This window comes from Aspergillus alliaceus (genome assembly GCF_009176365.1).
Source record: "Aspergillus alliaceus strain CBS 536.65 unplaced genomic scaffold BDW43scaffold_8, whole genome shotgun sequence".
In the NCBI taxonomy this organism is placed as follows: Eukaryota; Fungi; Ascomycota; class Eurotiomycetes; order Eurotiales; family Aspergillaceae; genus Aspergillus; species Aspergillus alliaceus.
Window position 1 is genome coordinate 340716 of NW_022474691.1, and position 17695 is coordinate 358410.

Consider the following 17695-nt stretch of genomic DNA (forward strand, 5'->3'; position numbering starts at 1 on the left):
GCATGATTGGATATATATCGGGAGTCCGTAGGTTTCAAGTGGTGCTGGTTGGCTTATATGGGTTAAGCGAAGGATGGCGATGGGGCTATGCTCGGTTCTTTGCTCCTCTCGAAAAGGTCGTGTTTCTATTTTAAATGACCTATCTTAGTAGTGCAACCGAGAAGGGTGGTATATAATTCCGAATGTGGCTACATGAGTTGCAAAGAGGACCCCACCATACACAAATTAGGGTGTCACGAAATGTTTCCTTGATATTTATATATGAAAACTTTTGACATATATTGTCAGCAGTATTCCTATGGCAGAGGTTACATAACTCTGGACCCAACAATGCACATCAACTGACTACGATGACGTCTAATCAATCTACGCCAATAGATAGTGCAGACTGCTTGAGAAAATATAACTACTAGAGTTTCCGGATGATCTCAGATACTGAAGCATGCCGGATAATATTTGAACTCTGGTGATGGTGACCTGGCTCTCATCATGAAGTACAGAAATATGGTGGACTTTACACGACGACATACATGTGTACGATGATATTGTAATTGATGGAATCCTATTCGAGCTGGTCGGTTTAGTCCGCAGGTCGACAGCTACCATTCATTACCATTGATGTTGTCTTGCTATTCGCACGATGCCGAGCCAAGGGTCAGTTGAGAACAAATACGACATCTTGTCTCAATTATGGGTATTCCTGAGTTATTTCGGGACGCTATCGAATCCTATAAATGCCATTTATGGAAGATCATGCACTGAGCTTGGTTAATAAAGAGTGTTTGTACTACTTGTGCTTCTGCAGTTCTGTCTATCAGGCCTACCATGAAAGCTACCGTGAACAGATTGATTGGTGTGGTTTCGACCAAGCCATTAAATAGCGGGTGGCCTTGCAGGACGGGGCTTAAAAGTAATACGATACGTCTCACTTCTCTCGGTCGAGAGTAGCACTATCGGAAATGCACGGCACGCTGATGTTCACCCCAGGCCACCAGAGAGCCACCGGATCAAGCTGGGCGATCCACATCTAGCCATACTTAGCCCGTTTACGGGATGAGCTGTCTCCTAATACGACAACATCGGTAGACTTTATTTGGAAAACTACGAAAGATACCTCATCCTTCTATGAGGAGACCCTATTCATAGGATTCAATGAAATTCAACAGAAACAATTCATATGAAACTCATGAGGTATATAAGGCGCGCGTTTACCAGCATAGATTCCATATCTCATCCATCAATCTCGAAAACGTCAACTACGTCCCAAAGACATCCCAAATCCCATCATCACATCATTCTACTTGAAATTAATACACCTCATTTTCTTACAATGAAGTTCATTGTCTTCTCCCTACTTCTGGCCGCTGACTCTGCACTGGCTGTGTCCTCGAACGTTGCCCGAAGCGGCTCCCTGAGAATCAGTGAAGCCCAGGCCAACACCTCTAAGATTGGCGACTCTACGATGCATTTCGTTGTGACAGATGCTAACTACCCCGATGATACTCCAACTGACTGTAACCTGATTTGGTAAGTTAGAAATAATCAATCATGAAAACCTGCTCATACTCAGATTCGTACACAGGGCGTCGAACGGGAGCCCTAAGCAAAGTGCTCGCTGTAACAACAGTCAATACTATATTCGCTTCCCCAATGGAGGCCAGGATATTGGTTCTTTCACACTTGAGCTTGAGCGCGTATCTGGTCCCATTCCGGAGAAGGGCCAAGCGGTGTTGGACCGCAACGCTCCTGGGACCAAGTGGATCTGTGTAGACAACCCCATGGATGGCGTTCTCAAGCGCTGCAACTACGACGGAGTGCTCGAAATTCCAGTCTGAGAGATGAAATGTACATGTGTTTGATTGCTTTGTTGCGCTAATCCTTGGGAGGAGGGTTTGTTTATGATATCCTCCTTAATTGTGATGTTGTCGGTTGTGATAATTCAAGCAAGGAGATTTATCCTTCAAGAGGTTTATATTGAATGTTCGACGTTCCACTATCCAAGTCCATTAGCTCAAATTCCATGCATCTATCATGTCCTTTATGTTATCGATTGCTCTCTCAGCAGCCCCTTAAGCTGGCTGTATTAGAGAAGGGTCTTGAAATAACGTACAGATTTGTTAAAATATACACAAATGACTTGTGTAGCCACTATCCTAAGCGTGATGGCGTGGTATCAACTACTCTTATTACTCTAACGTATACGGTGAGGCTGTATACTGAGATTCGTCACGAAGGCGATAGAAACTTTCAAAGAATGTGTTCTAAACAGGTTATCACTGGGCATTCCTCGTCGTGGGCCACCGGATATCACCCCACCAGATCGCCTGCAGCTCAAAGAAAAGCACACGGATATATCGCAACTCACACAATAGTTGCAACACTCCATATCCACAATGTTGTTTTACTCTGGGCTTGATGACTAGTGTCAATAGTAGCATTCTGTTCAGCGACATTGGGAAAAACGTAGGCCCACCAAACGAGATATAATGATAACTCCTGTGCAGCAGACAGGCAGGCAATCAGTGTAGTGATGAAGAACTCAAGGAAAGAGACCATAGGAAACTGGGAAAGGCAACGGCCATGATACGAAGAATCTCAGCAATTTCGGAGTTGACAATGAAACTCCCATGCTCACAACCGCGATGGCAAGGCTGGGGGGAAAGGATGGGAAGAAGAGCGACTCCCCACGTCATAACAGCGAAATCGAGAGTCATCAACAATGGAGCATAAATCGTCGCATAATTATTGCGGTGAGGGAGACCTAATTGTTGTCAGGCCCGAGAGTTTGCGGCTGCTTCGAAAGCAGGAAGGGCAATACCACCGGTGCTCATGGTGAGGTTGAATTTTGCCCAAGGAACGTGGTCTGAACGTGGTCTAGTCTGTCCCATAGTGATGGAGACTGGGATTCTCCTGAGGAACTGGGTCGGATTAACGTAGGTGGAGGGAGTGACCAGAATTTTTGTAGCTAAAGCTGATTTGAGACCATCCCAGAAACCATTTTCGCCGTTTGACGAGAGACGCTTGCGAGCTATCAATAAACATACCCAGTGAAGAGGTCATGCCTCCGCTATATACTTTGCACGGTTTTACCTTGACCACCTTAGCGTCCTTGTCTGGAAATCAAGGTGAAAGCTCGGCTTCCTGGTATGTGTTCTTAAATAAGAGGCTCCTTCCCACAGTTTGCCGCCAGCCAGCTCGTCCGGTCTCTGCACAGGCAGCCGGTTTCTGGCGGATACTACAATAACCGACTAAGTAACAGCATGGAAATTAATGTTATATCATTTGAATAGTTCCAATGACGCTCATGTACCTATAGGTTTGGGTATCACAGCCTGGCTCAAGCGCCACAGACTCAGTAGATGGCAATGTCAGGTTGAATTAAGCGCATCGGGCCGACGAAAGTATTGCCGCAACATTTTACACTACTTTAACTCTGGCCTGTACCTGCTAGAGAGCATTAATTGCTAGAGAGCATTAGTAAGGCAAAGTTCCGACGGTTCACTCATCACACTACTGAACTTGAACTTGTCTGGGGGCTGTGACGGATGACGCTTTTGGTTCATCCTTACTCGGCTTATTGCTTGCGCAGATTGAGTATGTCGAACCTGCTCAAGATCTACACGCTACCAGAGTATCGCACGGACTAATTCAGACATCGTCCGCGCCGCCGGGAATGACTGAGTCTCCCTTAGCCGCCTCTCGAAAATCCCATGATCGTTACAATTTGTCATTTTGTTAATCAAAGCGGTCGTGACTAAAACCAAATTCGTTAAAAATCGTTCGCATATCACACAATGACAGGTGTGTGCCTGTAAGCTAGGAGCTTAGTACACCTTGATAAAAGTAACTAGCATCAAAGGTGCAACCCTACAGCGGAGTTATAGTCTACATCGAGATTCTGGTCAAATAGATCCAAAGCAGGGCAATAATTTCTACAAAGTTGGCGGTTAGCCGTTCACTGATCTCTATAAATCTCTGATCGACACGTAAGCTTCAACCCTGTAGCTTCCGGTGTAAGAAGTCGATTTGAACAGCAATATTGCGTTCAAAGTACTCTCCACGGTAAATGTCAAAGTGGCCGGCGCCTTCTAGAAAAAGCAGTTCTTTTGGTTCCTGAGCCTTGTCGAAAGCTTGTAGCTGAGATGAAGTCCGCACCGTAACATCGTTTCCTGGTATCACCATAAGTAGAGGTGTTGGAGAGATGCGATGTATCATGGCTTGCGCTTCGAATTTAAGCATATGAAGCTGCGTCTGCTGGGTAACCCAGTTCTCCCATTGACCACCACATTCGTAGATCCCATCAAAAGACTCATAAGCATGCATATCAGGAAAGAGAGCGGCCGCGAGACCGGATTTGGCTTCTTCAAGATCATCCGCAATGCAGGGTATTTTACCACGCTCTCCGCCAGCAGCAATACGAGCTCGATCCTCGAATATAGCAGGTATCTGGTCCTTGAATGCTAAAGATCGTGTCTCTCCAGAGACAGCAGGAGCCTGTACCACGGCTGCTTTGATACGCTTGTCGACTGCTGCGGCATAGATGGTGTTACCCCCCGAAAAGCTCGTGCCCCAATACGCGATTCTGTCGGGGTCTACACCAGGAAGCGTGACGGTATAGTTAAATGCATCGTAGAGGTCTGTTTGCTGGAGTGCGGGATTTGATTCCTGGCGTGGCTGCCCATCACTGTCGCCCCAATTCCGGTTGTCGTAAAGGAGGACGCCGAACCCGGCCTCCTGGAATCGGGCAGCAAACGGGGGTAGTAGGAAGTGACGGATTCCCGCAAGCTAATGCCGTTAGGTTAATCAGTTCACTGAATCCGGGAGGTGGCACTGCTTACCCCATGGGTCATAATAATGCAGGGGCTCTTCTCCCTTGTTGCGTAGTGCCAGCCACGGAGAACCGTTCCATCGCAGGCACGGAACTCAACCTCTTGGCGAGGAAGAACCATTTTTCTGACAGAAGAGGTTTTATCGGCTAAGCGGTAGTAAGGATTATGCAGGCAAACATACCCATAAACTTGGTAAAGAATTAGGCGGGTTTTTATAACGCCCGTGTCACACACCTAGAGGTGGCGTCCGGCGGACTGAGTGATCCATGGCCTCGGCAAGGGCTGTTTACGCATCCTTCCTTCGCGCTCTACACCTAATACCGAGGAACCGTACAATAGGGACGAATTACCGTGGTTATTTAAAGCCCTTATTTCCAGGAAGTGAGCATTGTTTAGCACTCAAACTGGTATTCCCGGCCCTACCTACGACGGAATTCTAAGCTCCACAGTAAGCACTGGCCTCTCCGCGGCGAAGCGAACCTTGGTTTACAATCCTGATGACTTTTCAACGAACAGCCCGCGTCATTCCGGTTCTACAACTACTCTTGAAGCAATGCCTCAACTTCTTCACTACCTCTCCGGTAAGGATTGGATTGCTCAAGGTCCTCAATCTCCGGCACAAGAGTTCTTCAAGAACTATGTCGATACTGTCGATGCAAATGGCTTCAACTACGGTTCCGGTACAAAGTTCTACGCCAAAGATGCCACGTTCCACAACCAAAACAATGCGCAATACAATGGAGGGGACGAGATGTGGGCGTGGATGAAACAGCTCTTCGGAAAGTTTCGGCAGATGAGACACGATTTCATTAATGTGTACGAAATCACAAACGATGATGGAACCACAACCATTCTCTCCCAGAATGTGCGGCATATCTGGATGCCAGATAACACGACAGACAGCCCGTCCGTCAGCATTCCTCTGAGCTGGATCTGTCGGATTGGGCCGGCTGATATGGGGGGTACCTTGAATGGCTTGCAATACAAGGAGGTCTGGCTCTACTGGGACACCGCGTTACTTACGCCATTCTTACCAAGTGATGCCGTGGTCTTCAAAACAAACAATATCCTCCAGAAAGAAGATGGCCCTGTTGTGTAACGCAGATACGTTGCTGGCGCCTGGGAAAGAATCATGCCTTCAATTTTGTGTCTAGGCTATATAGTATACTCACACGCAACTATCACAGCAAGGTCAAATACCGCTTCATTCGTAGGCGTTAGGCATATTCTCCCTTAGCAAACCTTTAAGTGATGTAGAGTAGGTTTCAGGCCTTAGATGGCATCATGGTCAGGTACTGGCGCATTGATGAGCTCCCCTATAAACATGCACACCGTGGGCCCACTTCGAATAGCATCTTACACACCACTAACCGAATTATTCTGAGTTATACATATGTTAGATACTTAAACGTAGGTATCCAGGACTGACCGCCGGGCAATATGATGGTACCTGAACAAGGGTTGTATAACCCGCATCGTGCCCCGTAGGATAGGAAGAGGCGACTGAGGCGCTGTTTGAGCCTGAAGGACCAGGTTTTTCTCCCAACCCAAGCTACTCATGTGGCGCGACACCAATGGTATAGATTTGTGATAGACCTTTTGGCCAGCAGTCCACGTTGGGCCGTCAGATGGGCCTGGAAACCTGGTCCATTCTTGGGTTCCTAAAAAGGTATATGCCATTAGCTGCGTTTTGATAAAGGAGAATGGGAGGTACGTCACTTGTACGAGCTGGGTTATAATAATAGAGAATGCCAACAGCCGACATAGATTCTGGATCTTTTGGCTCAGGCGGACGACGCAAGATTATTGCACGGGGGCTGTGCAGCACTTGCTGTGAGGTGATCAAAAGGCCTCCAGAAGACGCCTGTTTTCAACAGCACATCCTGTCGGAGGCTATAATACTCACTCCTGTGCGGGACAAAGAAAGGTGGGAGTATACTGCCGCACGGTTGAATGCTGATCAACCGGGATATACTACCTGTGCCACTGTGGGCTCCTCTTCCGCAAGTGACTCCGCGATAGTGGAACTGGATCGAATAAGAAACACAGACAGTGTTAGGTGTCATGTTATCTTTATACAGTGACTTTTGATCCTGCAAGAGCGTACTCCCAAGGCTTGGTGGAAGCTGTAGGTGTTGGTTTCGCTGTTCCTGGGTTAAACATTAGTGATGGCAAGCATGCGGTAAAAGGTTCGACGGCACAACAAATGTGAACGGTAGGCACGAGAACACGTTGGACTCAGTGGTATGAGGTATTGAGTGGGCCATTGGAAGTTCCACATCGAGGAATGTGTGTGAGAAGGAATCGGCTTGAAGAAAGGTTGTTGTTTCCACTACTACCGTCACCGTGCCTACTTGAACACTTAGCCACTGAAGTGATCGCAACTTCGGATCAGGATACTGCCCCTACTACATAAACGGAGGCTGAATTGGCCTGGCGCTATCACCCAAAATGATGGTATGAGTGCTTCTCCGTCGATTTGCGCACCGGTTCTATATTCAGGCAATGACTTTAAAGGCTAGACTTTAAACTGGATTTCAACAGGAGATCCACGACAGGAGCAAACGACACTTGGCCTGAAGCGTTCTTTGATTTACAAAGCCCTCTGTTTCATGTGGTGTATGTTGATGAAAGTTAGCTGCTGCTGATCCATAGAGAATATTCATATCAAGACTCCTCATTCGTCAACCGAGCCCGCTCTTACATCTGAAGGCATTAGAAGGGATTTATATGACTCCTCTGTGGGCCTCAGTCAGGGAGGGATGCTTTGAGAGTAGGGTATCAATCAATATGCTACTGTTCGATGAATCTTATTCTGGCTGGTGGCTTTTAGGGCGTAGTTCGTGCACGAGGAACCTAAACCAAGGACCGAGCTAGGGTATCGCATAGTCTACTGATTTAATTTAAGATCCTAGATAGCTGCATGAACGCCTGGCCGAGTTACCGCGGCACATACCCTCAAAGATATTGGCATGTGTGCGGGGAATACGAGCGATATAAACGAGGCGAGCCATTTTCCCTTGCAATTAGAGATGGATGGGTGCTAAAGTCGCTAAACAAATCCTGGTTTTATGTCACGTCCCATGGCTTCAACAGCGTCCATCAAAGTCAACAGAAAACGCTTCGTGCCGGTTGATCTCTCCGGTCAACCAATTCCCCAGAGCCAGCGCTTCGCATATTCCACTTCGTCGGTCGCTAACGGCACTGTCCGCTCTCAGGCCGTGTATGCAGGATTTGTCGCTGTCTTTGTATCTTTTAACAATTCGGCCATAGGCCATACGTTCTACGATAAGATCGAGCATAGGTATGGCGAATACAACATCAACCTCTGGGGAAGTTTTATTATCACCTCTGTCTTCTTCTGGCTATGGGCAGCCATCTTTGCCACCCCCGACTTGACCGGATGGCCCAAGTGGCTGTTTAAGTACAAAACCCAGCCATTTGTGAGGGTCGATGGGCGAGCTTATATTCGTATTGCATGGATCGCTCTTCGAAATCAGATCTTTGTAGCTCTGCCTTTGACCTTCGCGGCTTCGATGAGAAGCCCGTTAATGCCAGTAAGCTCGGCCGCGTTGCCCTCAACCGTCGAAACAATTGCAACTATATTTTGGGATATCTTCTGCACGGAAGTGGGATTCTACTATGTCCACCGCGTGTTCCACTCAAAATTACTATATCCGTTATTTCATAAGCAACACCACGAATTCACGGCACCTGTTGGACTAGCATCGACCTATTGCACCATGACTGAGCATCTCTGTTCGAATCTCTTACCCAACATGCTGGGTATCGTACTTGTCCGGCATCATTGGTCGCAGGCGGTTTTCACACTCATCCTTCTCGAATTCGGTACAATATGTACGCACTCCGGCTACAATATCCCGTGGATGCCTTCAAACTTGCAGCATGACTTTCATCATTTTTCCTTTGATGAAAATTTTGGCCCAACGGGCTTTCTGGATGCCATCCACTCCACAGATCGAAAGTTTCGAAGAACGATGGAAGATGCCAGAATTCGAGTTAACGGGGACGAAGAACGGGCGAGACAACCGATCCTCGAGAACCTGGCTAAAGCCCAATAATGAAAAAGCCGGGGTACGTCTAGCCATGGATATCCTACGGTACAGAGACATGCTAGCGTTGCTATATTACTAGCAATAACGCTAGCACTTATAATGGAGGCGACAGAACCCAAGGGAGTGCAAATGGATGAAGTCACAGCCGCGCGATCCCTTGTCTAGAATTGAGAACGGAGTACTTTTGGAATGAACAGTTCCAAAGGATGTTTACATTCGCAAAATATGAAGCCGAGGAAAGATACATCATGTATTGCCGGTGGAAGGAACATAGCAATCATGGAGCTCTTTCCACATCGATGCCATGGTTGCTGTATATACTAGACTGGCACTTCACTTTCTACATTTTCTACAGCAAGCCATGGTTTCTAGGGAGCGGGACTAATGGGCCTATGGTAGCATTTGACTGCAACACTCGCATATGGAAAAGACACGGACCTAAACGGAGCTAAATGGTTTGCTTTAGGGCAAAGGTTCCCAGCCCTCACTTAAATACATTAGTCCCGTACAATATCCCTAGAATCAGTAAAGGTAGGAGGCTAACCTGGTAAAGATACTGAGGCTGTAGTAGAACTAAAGTGTAATGGTTACGGGTACAGGAGTAGTTTACACGTTAAAGGAAACGGGAAGCTCCGTGCTAATGAGTGCGATTACGGATGATGGAATTATCCACGTATATTCCTGAGGTACGCCGAGGAAAGGCGATACGTGGCGGTTGCACCCTACAGGGCCTAAGGCACGTACGGTGATGCTCTGTTACTAAACTCCTAGCTACTCTAGCATGACGGATCCACGGACCGGTGAAGTGAAAACAGGTCGTAGCGCGACAAAATAAGTCAGCCACTGGCGTGGCTTTATGTCTAGGACTCCGGAGTCTCTGCTTAGATTACTTAATAGTGTAGCTTGTGACTTAGGGCTTGTTGCGAATGTGGTTAGAAAGTCGATGTATGCTCTGAGATATGTAGAAGACACCAACTAAACACCGGCGTTACATATGCGAGTGTTGTTGGGGTTGAAAGCAACTGATATAATTGCCTTTAGTTTCATAGACAAATACCAACCAGCCTGTAATCTATTGATGCCTTAGTCCTTTAGATTTATTTTACCATGACCCAGTCTTCCAACTTAGAATCACCCAGCATGAATATCATTACACCGGTCTTCCTGTATCTAGTGCTCTCGTATAGGCGCTCAGCTTTAACGGTTGGCTTCCAGGATGCTAACCATATGTTCTTAGATCTCATGCCTCTCGCCTTCCTTTCTGCTCGTGCCAGCAGATGTTTCCCGATACACAGCCCTTATTATCTCTCACTCGCGTATAGCCGTTGTAATTGGATCTTGTTTTCCACTGCTTCAATACAACTCGTGGACGTGCCATATCTAAGCTGGAGGAACCCAAGTATCCCGTCGTCTCGTATGGCTACCACAAAAGTGAGAGGAAGGGTCTTTTAGATTGGTCGCGATGCTTGTAGGCGAGTATGACTCGGAGAGGTAGGTTAAGTCATCATGAAGCAGAAACGGTGCGAATGGCACTCTGAAAACATGCCCCTAGTTTAGAAATAGCTTCGTTGTCCTTGGTATGGCCGTAACGATAAGAAATTTGGTTTTCCAACATTTCTAAAGGGGTTTGCAGGTAGGTCACCTCCAAGAGATCACCTCCAAGAACCGATGTTTTTGGGATCAGCTTTTATAGTAATATCCCATCAGCTTTTCGCGCCTGACTATTCCTACTCTAGGCGTGCTAGTCCACCGGTAGTGTCGGAATGGTCATGTTGCGAGTTCCCACAACACCCTTTGCCCTCTGTCTGGCGAGATCAAGTCTATGGGGGTGTCGTTGGCCCAGGTTCTTGGAACGGCTGAAAGCACACCAGACTTTAGCACTCCACTTACACAAAAGGCGAACGACTATAATTGATGTATTTGGCCAGGTCACTCGTCCGATCCACACGCTGTAATTAGTAGTAAATCTATGGAATCCGCGCATGCGATTTGTCATCAAACCCATTCAACAAAACTATTCCTCGGCTAAGGATAACTCATCACTTAGTAGTTAGTTATATAAAAGTAAAGCCGGGTGCGCATAAAGCGTGTACTATATGCCAAGAACAGAAAGTTCGTTCCGTTACAGGGAAGCTCAGTTCAATATGGAAGCGCTTTTAGCAGAAGAATGGGCCAAGGTTCGTCAACAGTCACGAATGTCGGAGCACATGTCCTCATATAAACTAGGTAGAGGAGACGTTAGGATTTCGTCCACAGTTAGTGGGGGACGCAATGTCCATGAGAGAGCAATACCGCGCTCTTGCAGAGCAGACAAATGCAGAGAGCCCTTTAACCCCAAATGTGCATGTGGGTAGGTTAGCATAGGACTAGTACAATCAGTCCAAACAAAAACTGCTAATCCCATCAACAGAAGAAATCGTGGTGAACAAGAATGTAACAGTGAGGGTCTATCAACAGGTGAAAGAGACTGAGCCTGCCCCAGTCGGGGTCTACTTCCACGGCGGCGGATTTTGCTGTGGGGATCTGGACTCGGAGGACCCCTTTTGTCGGATGCTTGTTGAACGCTATTGCTGCCTGATTGTCTCTGTTGGATACAGACTTGCCCCAGAGCACAAGTCTCCAGCCCAAATTGAGGATGCAATTGCTGCATGGGACTGGGTATGTACATGACAAATCTCTCTAGCACTGAAAGAACACTTCGGCTAAAGCAGTAGTTCCGGTCAGGCATTTGGAAACGCATCAAAGTTCGGCGGTGATCCAAGTCGCTATTTTACCATCGGCCAAAGCGCTGGCGGGAGTCTAGCTTTAGCAGTAGCACATTTGCTCATTGCACAAGAGCGGCACTCCGAAATAAAAGGCGTCGCTGCCTTAGTGCCACTGACCGTCCACCCCGACAATGTTCCCCCGCAACATGCAGACAGCCATCGGTCGCACCAGGAATGCGCCGATGGACCAGTGAACACGGCACATTCCATGGCTACCTTTCTAGGTATGGTTTTGAGGATATAGCGTTGAACTCTGGTTATGAGAACTCATCTTTCTAGAATCGGTTGAAGCAAAGGAAAACGATCCAGGAGTCTTTGTTCTCCTTAGTCAACACTTGAACCTATTTCCACCCACCTATATCGCGGTCTGCGAAATAGATCCTCTACGGGATGATGGTATTCTCATGGCGAATGCACTGCAACAAGCTTGGTAAGTACTATATCGCACCTCTCCGATGGCAGGCGCTTAGAAGAGCGCACCTGGACTAATTATGCAATCTTAGGGTTCCGGTAAAGCTCCAACAATATCACGGTTTGCCGCATGTTTTCTGGGCATTTGGATGCCCTCCACCAAGTGGCGACTTCGTAGGCGACGTCCTTGCTGGGATAGACTTTATTCTCCATACGTAGTGAATATCGTCTTTGATTACTTGTCAACTCTGGGATATATACTACCTCTAAGTCAGCACACGATTTTGTTTATCTAAGGATGTAGTGCCTCTTCTACATTACTTTTGATTCATGGCAGCTGGTGCATCCGATCTTCATTCTGCAGGATTCTTTGTATGGCAAACTACCATTTAGCTCAAACAACGTGCTATGTCACTGTTTTCGCTTTAGTTGCAGTTGAATGATTCATATGTTGTCCATTACCGTTTCTACCATCTCCCTTTGTATTGCTCTGAATCTGTTCCAAAACATTTGATGTAGAGTTAATTTTGATCAACCTTAGGGGAAATGGCCCCTAAATACAAAGAGAAAAATACACAAGGTATATGGAAAGACAAGAAAACAGGAGACCGCTGGCAATTGACCAAAAGTACATTCAGCACCTGTATTTCGCCAGCCACAGGGGTAGAGCATGTTTGTGATGCTAGGCTTAGAGTGTATGTATCGACCAAAATATACGACTAGACACCAATAATTCCCGGAGAGTAGAGGTGTTCCAATATGTGATATCTCAGTGTAAACTTCGGTTGACAGCGATATATGGATGGATCTTGAACGTATTCCGTAAGCGAACGGTCTCTACTTTGGCAGTACATAATAAAATGTCGTTATAGAACAAATATTACAAATCCTTCTATGAGTAATTGTACCAGTCTTCTTTTCAATTCTACCGATTACGATACCATATGTGCGAGGTGATGTGATGATGAATTAATTTGCTTGATGCCTCATCCATCCGAGGTCCGCTTGGTGGGAAAGGGCGTATAATAACGATGATAAAACGCTCACAACTTTTGACCCATTGCCAGGTCTACCACACTTCAACCTCAAATAACTAAAATCTCCTTGTTGCAGAAGAAACCACTATTTGCCTTTTGCCTTATTTTCGTTATGGGACTTGAGTTCAAAGTCTTCTACAGCAAGCGCCCCGGTGTAAATCGATCCACACCCCCAGGCCAAGACCATTTAAAATGGGTACCGACAACTTCAACCTTGATCTACGGCGAGAGGGATGCGGTTTTGGTTGATTCACAGCTGACAGTCGAGGCTGCCGAAGCTCTCGCGGAATGGGTGGCTGCCACCGGTAAAGTCCTGACTGCGATCTACATCACCCATGGGCATGGAGACCACTTTTTTGGAAATTCGATATTGCTGGAGCGCTTTCCGCATGCGAAAATCGTGGCAAGGCCAGAGGTCATATCACGAATGGAGGCCGAGTCAGCTCCCTCCCGAGTGGAAGGCTTTTGGAACCAGCTGTTTCCCGCGCAGATACCAAAGAATTTTGTCCCTGCGGACGCTACGACAAATGATCAGATTGACCTGGAGGGCGAGAAACTGATTGTTGTACCAGTGGGGCATACTGATTGTGACAACTCCACTGTTCTCTGGGTGCCGTCCATTGGACTGGTGGTGGCTGGTGATGCGGTCTACAACAACACCCATCCATATATGGGAGAGTCGGGAACAGAGGCGGCACGTCTGGCATGGATCGCAGCCCTTGACAAGATTGCCGCACTTGGCGCGAAAGCCGTCGTTGGTGGCCACAGCGATCCCGAGGCTGGCTTTGCGCCATCCGCTGTCGCCGATACCAGACAATACCTGGTGAACTTTGAACGGACCATAGGGCAGTGTGATACGGCGAAGGAGATATACTATGAAATGCTGAAGCTTTATCCACAAAGGCTGAACCCAGGCTCGTTGTGGACTGGTGCGATGCAAGCTAAACCAAGGCCTGAGGTGGATTAGTGTATCTAGTGCTACGGCTTCTTTTGTATAACCTCCTTGCTAGTATTTGAGGAGCTTCAGTTAGCTATGTAATGTGCAACTTTGAACCTATTGGAGTCTTTATGCGGAGATGGGTACGATGTAGCGAGTTGCTGAAAGACAGTCTTAATAATTCGATTGAAGCAAAACGTGGTGTCCAAGGTGTAGCAAAGTTATGGTGAGACCTAAGTGTAGTGTTTAAAAGGCAATTATGCATTCAAAATCTCATACCCTAAAGCAGATACTGGGCGAGATGAAACTTTCTCGCCAGGTGTGGTCTGCCATAACGTTGAATGGACCCCATAACCATGATGAATGTCAGAGCGCCCATCCACACACAGTGTGCCGACGGGCTGTCGTTGAGCCTTCGCCACGTCTGCCTGGAGCCGCTCAGCGGTTGTCCTCAGAGATGCCATGGCTTCCGCTTTGTGCTCAACTTGCTGCAAGCGGGCAATTTGGTCCTGAATCTTCTCAATAGTAGACCCCATTGCTACCAGTGTGTTTTCCAATTCTGCATTTCTGTGCTGTAATACAGAGATTGTGGCATCCTTCTTAAATCGGTACTTTCGCTGCGCTTCACGCATTTGAATTCGACGGTGCTGTAGCAACCATATTTAGAACACTCCACCCGGTAATAGAGCGTGAACTCTGACCCTACCTCGGTAATACCGCGGTACCCCGTCCCTCGCTTATTCTCTTGATATCCAGTACGTTTATTCAAACTAGCGTGGCTCCTTTGTCGGTGCAACCGGTTGGGTTCTGACCGAGAGTATTGAGACGAGTTGTCCATATTCCGAGAAGCAGATCTGCCTAAGTCTGTTTGGAGATTATCAGGGTCGATCATCAACATTCGCCGTTTCTCTGTGACAAACGTATGAAGAGCTGCAAGTGCTGAATTCTGATGCCGACTATGTCGGGTAGAAGGCGACAGTGGAGCCCGCTCCATTCAAAGGTCAAGGCGGGCCGGCCAAAATGAGTCCCATCACCGAGGACCGAGAGCTTATAAATCACTCTTTTACAATTTTTTTAGCTAATTGGGTTGAGCCACCCATGGGAAGGATTCTCTAATTTAAAGCAGCAAATCAAACTGTTTATCTGAACCTCGGCATTCTTGATAACTCATCATGTCGGCCCCATATTCCTGCAGCTGTTCAAACATGGTTTAGTAGAACCTTATATGATATTCTATGCTTTATATTTACAACTTGACAATTGCCACTGGGCTATTCAGTCGATCATTGTTTCCTTGGAACGTTCTGTCTATTAAATTACGTATTAGAGATCGAATCTAGTTTGATCTCATAAGCGCCGGGGATGTAGTACTATATCTACGAAATCGATATATGTGTGACCCGAGAAGGAAATATATCTCTTGATCGTAATTAGACCCAACACCACTCGAGCCGTACCACGGTACAACCAATGAGAAGCTATACAATGGATCAGCCCTCTCGGTCAACAAGATCCTAGCCGTGGTGCGACGGAGTATATTTGAGTGAGCATTTTTACGAGGTGGTGGGTGTCGTTCGCTCAACCTTAATTCCACCCACTCAACTCAGCCGACTCCAGCTGAAAACCAACCTTTCCCTAACCGAAACTTCGTGCCCCTGCCTTCTTATCCCTGCCCAGATGGGAAGAAGCCTATTGGGTTGAAGGTGGAGTCCAAGCACCGATAAACAAGTTGCCGAAGTGACTGAGCGCCCAAGTCATGGCTGGACGGGCCGGTTACGAGTACAGAAAGCCGACAAAAAGAAATGTGACGAAACAGATAACGAAGTGCACCGGTGAGAAGCCGTGTGTCAAGTGTCGGGAGGCTGGGTTAGCTGACCAGTGTGGATATGTGTCGCGCGATCACAAGATCAGGATCAAAGAGAGGGTCGTAGAAAAGGTTTTGGCTGTATAGGGTTGGCAATAGGTGACCTCTGACTATTCCACTTTAGCTACTTAAAGCAACCCTTAAACGAGAACCAGCAGCTTCACGAGGAAATGTCCCACCGGCAGGATCAACATTCGGACGATACCGTGGATAGCTCAATGAATCCGAGTCAAGAGGTGTTGCCGAACTACAATGCCAGCGTCCTAAATCCACTGATGGAGGATAGTGCATGGCTTCGGCCACGCGGTTCGCCGGCATTCTCGATGCACATTGGAGAAGCAACTTCTGCAGCATTTGCCGGTCTCTTGCATCAACACCTGACGGGAAGACTAGAAAGTTGATTAAGATTCAAATAATTATCTCCCCGACCGTGCGTGGATCGATGATCAAAGCAGTGTATCCTTCATCGGCAAGACGCGTGCCACATTGGAAGGGTGCTTGTTCCTTCATGAAGGAATAAGGACCAATGGTCACAATACCCGGCGGTTTAGGCATATCCTTGGGTCGAAAAAGCACTCCTGCCACGGTTTCTCCGCGGGAAGGATAGCTGACTTTCTCGGTGGTATAGTTACCGTGGTGAGACATCTTATGCAGTCAGATAATTGAGAATAATATGAGAGTCATAACAGTCTTCTGTCTTCTTCGGCTGGTATCATTAAACCGATTTTCGATTCGCTCGCCTTGGATACACTTTTTATAATCGTAGAAGCATCCGCGTGCGGGCGAACCCAAAAGAGTTCATCGGACATAACTCTATGGAGAGGTCCAAATGACTTTCGATTATCGTCGCCGATCTTAGGAGAATTGAGATAAATAGCAATCCAAGTTGTGGCGCATTAGTATTAGGGACACCCCTTTACTAGTGATTGTCGATCTAGGGACCATCATCCCGCCATACTGGAATAAACTCAAGGCATTATGGTTATCACCGAAAGGCTTGCGAAATGAAGGTTATCGCTGATCGGTCAGTAAGGTCTGTGCATTCCTGTTAACTCATCCCACACAGCGTAGCCTCCAGGATCCCCAGATAAGAGTTAAAAGGAAACTCATGCGTAGACCAAGGGCCTTCCGTAGAGCTAATAATGTGGTTCCGGTTACTTTCGCCCACAGAGAAGTCCATTGGACCGCTATGTCAACCCACAATCCTACTAACAAGTCAAGTCAAGTATATGGTATTCTAAACATAAGACACTGGCTAGCATTCAACCACCCTCCCACGTACAATCACAAGGGGAACAAACTCCACTACTACTTATGCGTCAGTCGATTGTCACCCAACTGTTTACCATGAATAGACAGGAAGCAGGGGTGGTAAGGGCGACTGGTTGGGATACCGGAGCTGAGATCAATCCTGACAGTAGGTCCATGCGGACGGGATTGATTCCTTGGTGCCTTGGATCTGAAGAACCGGTTTCAAAATAAGATTGGTGGAGATCTTGCTATCTTTTATATCAAGAGCATTGTGAAATTGAGTCAGCCGGCAGGATATCGCGAGTGACTAAGGGTGGTTCGTAGTTTGCGTCAGTATGCCAACGGATTAAAATCGAGACAACGCTACGAGCAAAAAATATATCTTCATTTAGTTAAGCTTTTAATAAAACCCAGTTCTTATTTCTGACATTGTCTCAGTTATTCGCACGGCTTGTATAGGTTTACATAACATATATAGCGCGCGCGCACTAGTAAATATGGATGGAAAAGTCTCGAAATCATATT

General features: G+C 47.0%; 7 protein-coding genes across 7 annotated transcripts; 5 read left to right on the plus strand and 2 right to left on the minus strand.

Annotated features, from left to right (window-relative positions):
• Positions 1 to 1330: 1330 nt before the first annotated feature.
• On the plus strand, positions 1331 to 1835 carry BDW43DRAFT_298129 (uncharacterized protein; the record flags this gene model as incomplete). Its single annotated transcript, XM_032044516.1, has 2 exons — positions 1331 to 1527; positions 1583 to 1835. The coding sequence occupies 2 exons, from the start codon at positions 1331 to 1333 to the stop codon at positions 1833 to 1835; spliced, it is 450 nt and encodes a 149-aa protein (XP_031903357.1).
• Positions 1836 to 3993: 2158 nt separating this feature from the next.
• BDW43DRAFT_298130 (alpha/beta hydrolase) lies at positions 3994 to 4949 on the minus strand (the record flags this gene model as incomplete). The annotated part of the gene is made up of 2 exons (XM_032044517.1): positions 3994 to 4785; positions 4839 to 4949. The coding sequence occupies 2 exons, from the start codon at positions 4947 to 4949 to the stop codon at positions 3994 to 3996; spliced, it is 903 nt and encodes a 300-aa protein (XP_031903358.1).
• A 433-nt stretch (positions 4950 to 5382) lies between these two features.
• Positions 5383 to 5928, plus strand: BDW43DRAFT_298131 (uncharacterized protein; the record flags this gene model as incomplete). The annotated part of the gene is made up of 1 exon (XM_032044518.1): positions 5383 to 5928. The coding sequence occupies one exon, from the start codon at positions 5383 to 5385 to the stop codon at positions 5926 to 5928; it is 546 nt and encodes a 181-aa protein (XP_031903359.1).
• A 1984-nt stretch (positions 5929 to 7912) lies between these two features.
• Positions 7913 to 8911, plus strand: BDW43DRAFT_308199 (sterol desaturase family protein; the record flags this gene model as incomplete). Its single annotated transcript, XM_032046431.1, has 1 exon — positions 7913 to 8911. One exon carries the CDS (start codon positions 7913 to 7915, stop codon positions 8909 to 8911), a length of 999 nt encoding a protein of 332 aa, XP_031903360.1.
• Positions 8912 to 11049: 2138 nt separating this feature from the next.
• BDW43DRAFT_308200 (alpha/beta hydrolase) lies at positions 11050 to 12300 on the plus strand (the record flags this gene model as incomplete). The annotated part of the gene is made up of 6 exons (XM_032046432.1): positions 11050 to 11082; positions 11132 to 11255; positions 11316 to 11563; positions 11630 to 11894; positions 11950 to 12100; positions 12174 to 12300. The coding sequence occupies 6 exons, from the start codon at positions 11050 to 11052 to the stop codon at positions 12298 to 12300; spliced, it is 948 nt and encodes a 315-aa protein (XP_031903361.1).
• An 865-nt stretch (positions 12301 to 13165) lies between these two features.
• Positions 13166 to 14085, plus strand: BDW43DRAFT_323644 (MBL fold metallo-hydrolase; the record flags this gene model as incomplete). The annotated part of the gene is made up of 1 exon (XM_032049793.1): positions 13166 to 14085. Exon 1 carries the CDS (start codon positions 13231 to 13233, stop codon positions 14083 to 14085), a length of 855 nt encoding a protein of 284 aa, XP_031903362.1. The 5' UTR covers positions 13166 to 13230.
• A 79-nt stretch (positions 14086 to 14164) lies between these two features.
• BDW43DRAFT_267142 (uncharacterized protein) lies at positions 14165 to 15104 on the minus strand. Its single transcript, XM_032040957.1, has one exon. The coding sequence runs from the start codon at positions 14685 to 14687 to the stop codon at positions 14313 to 14315; it is 375 nt and encodes a 124-aa protein (XP_031903363.1). The 5' UTR covers positions 14688 to 15104; the 3' UTR covers positions 14165 to 14312.
• Between the last annotated feature and the right edge of the window lie 2591 nt (positions 15105 to 17695).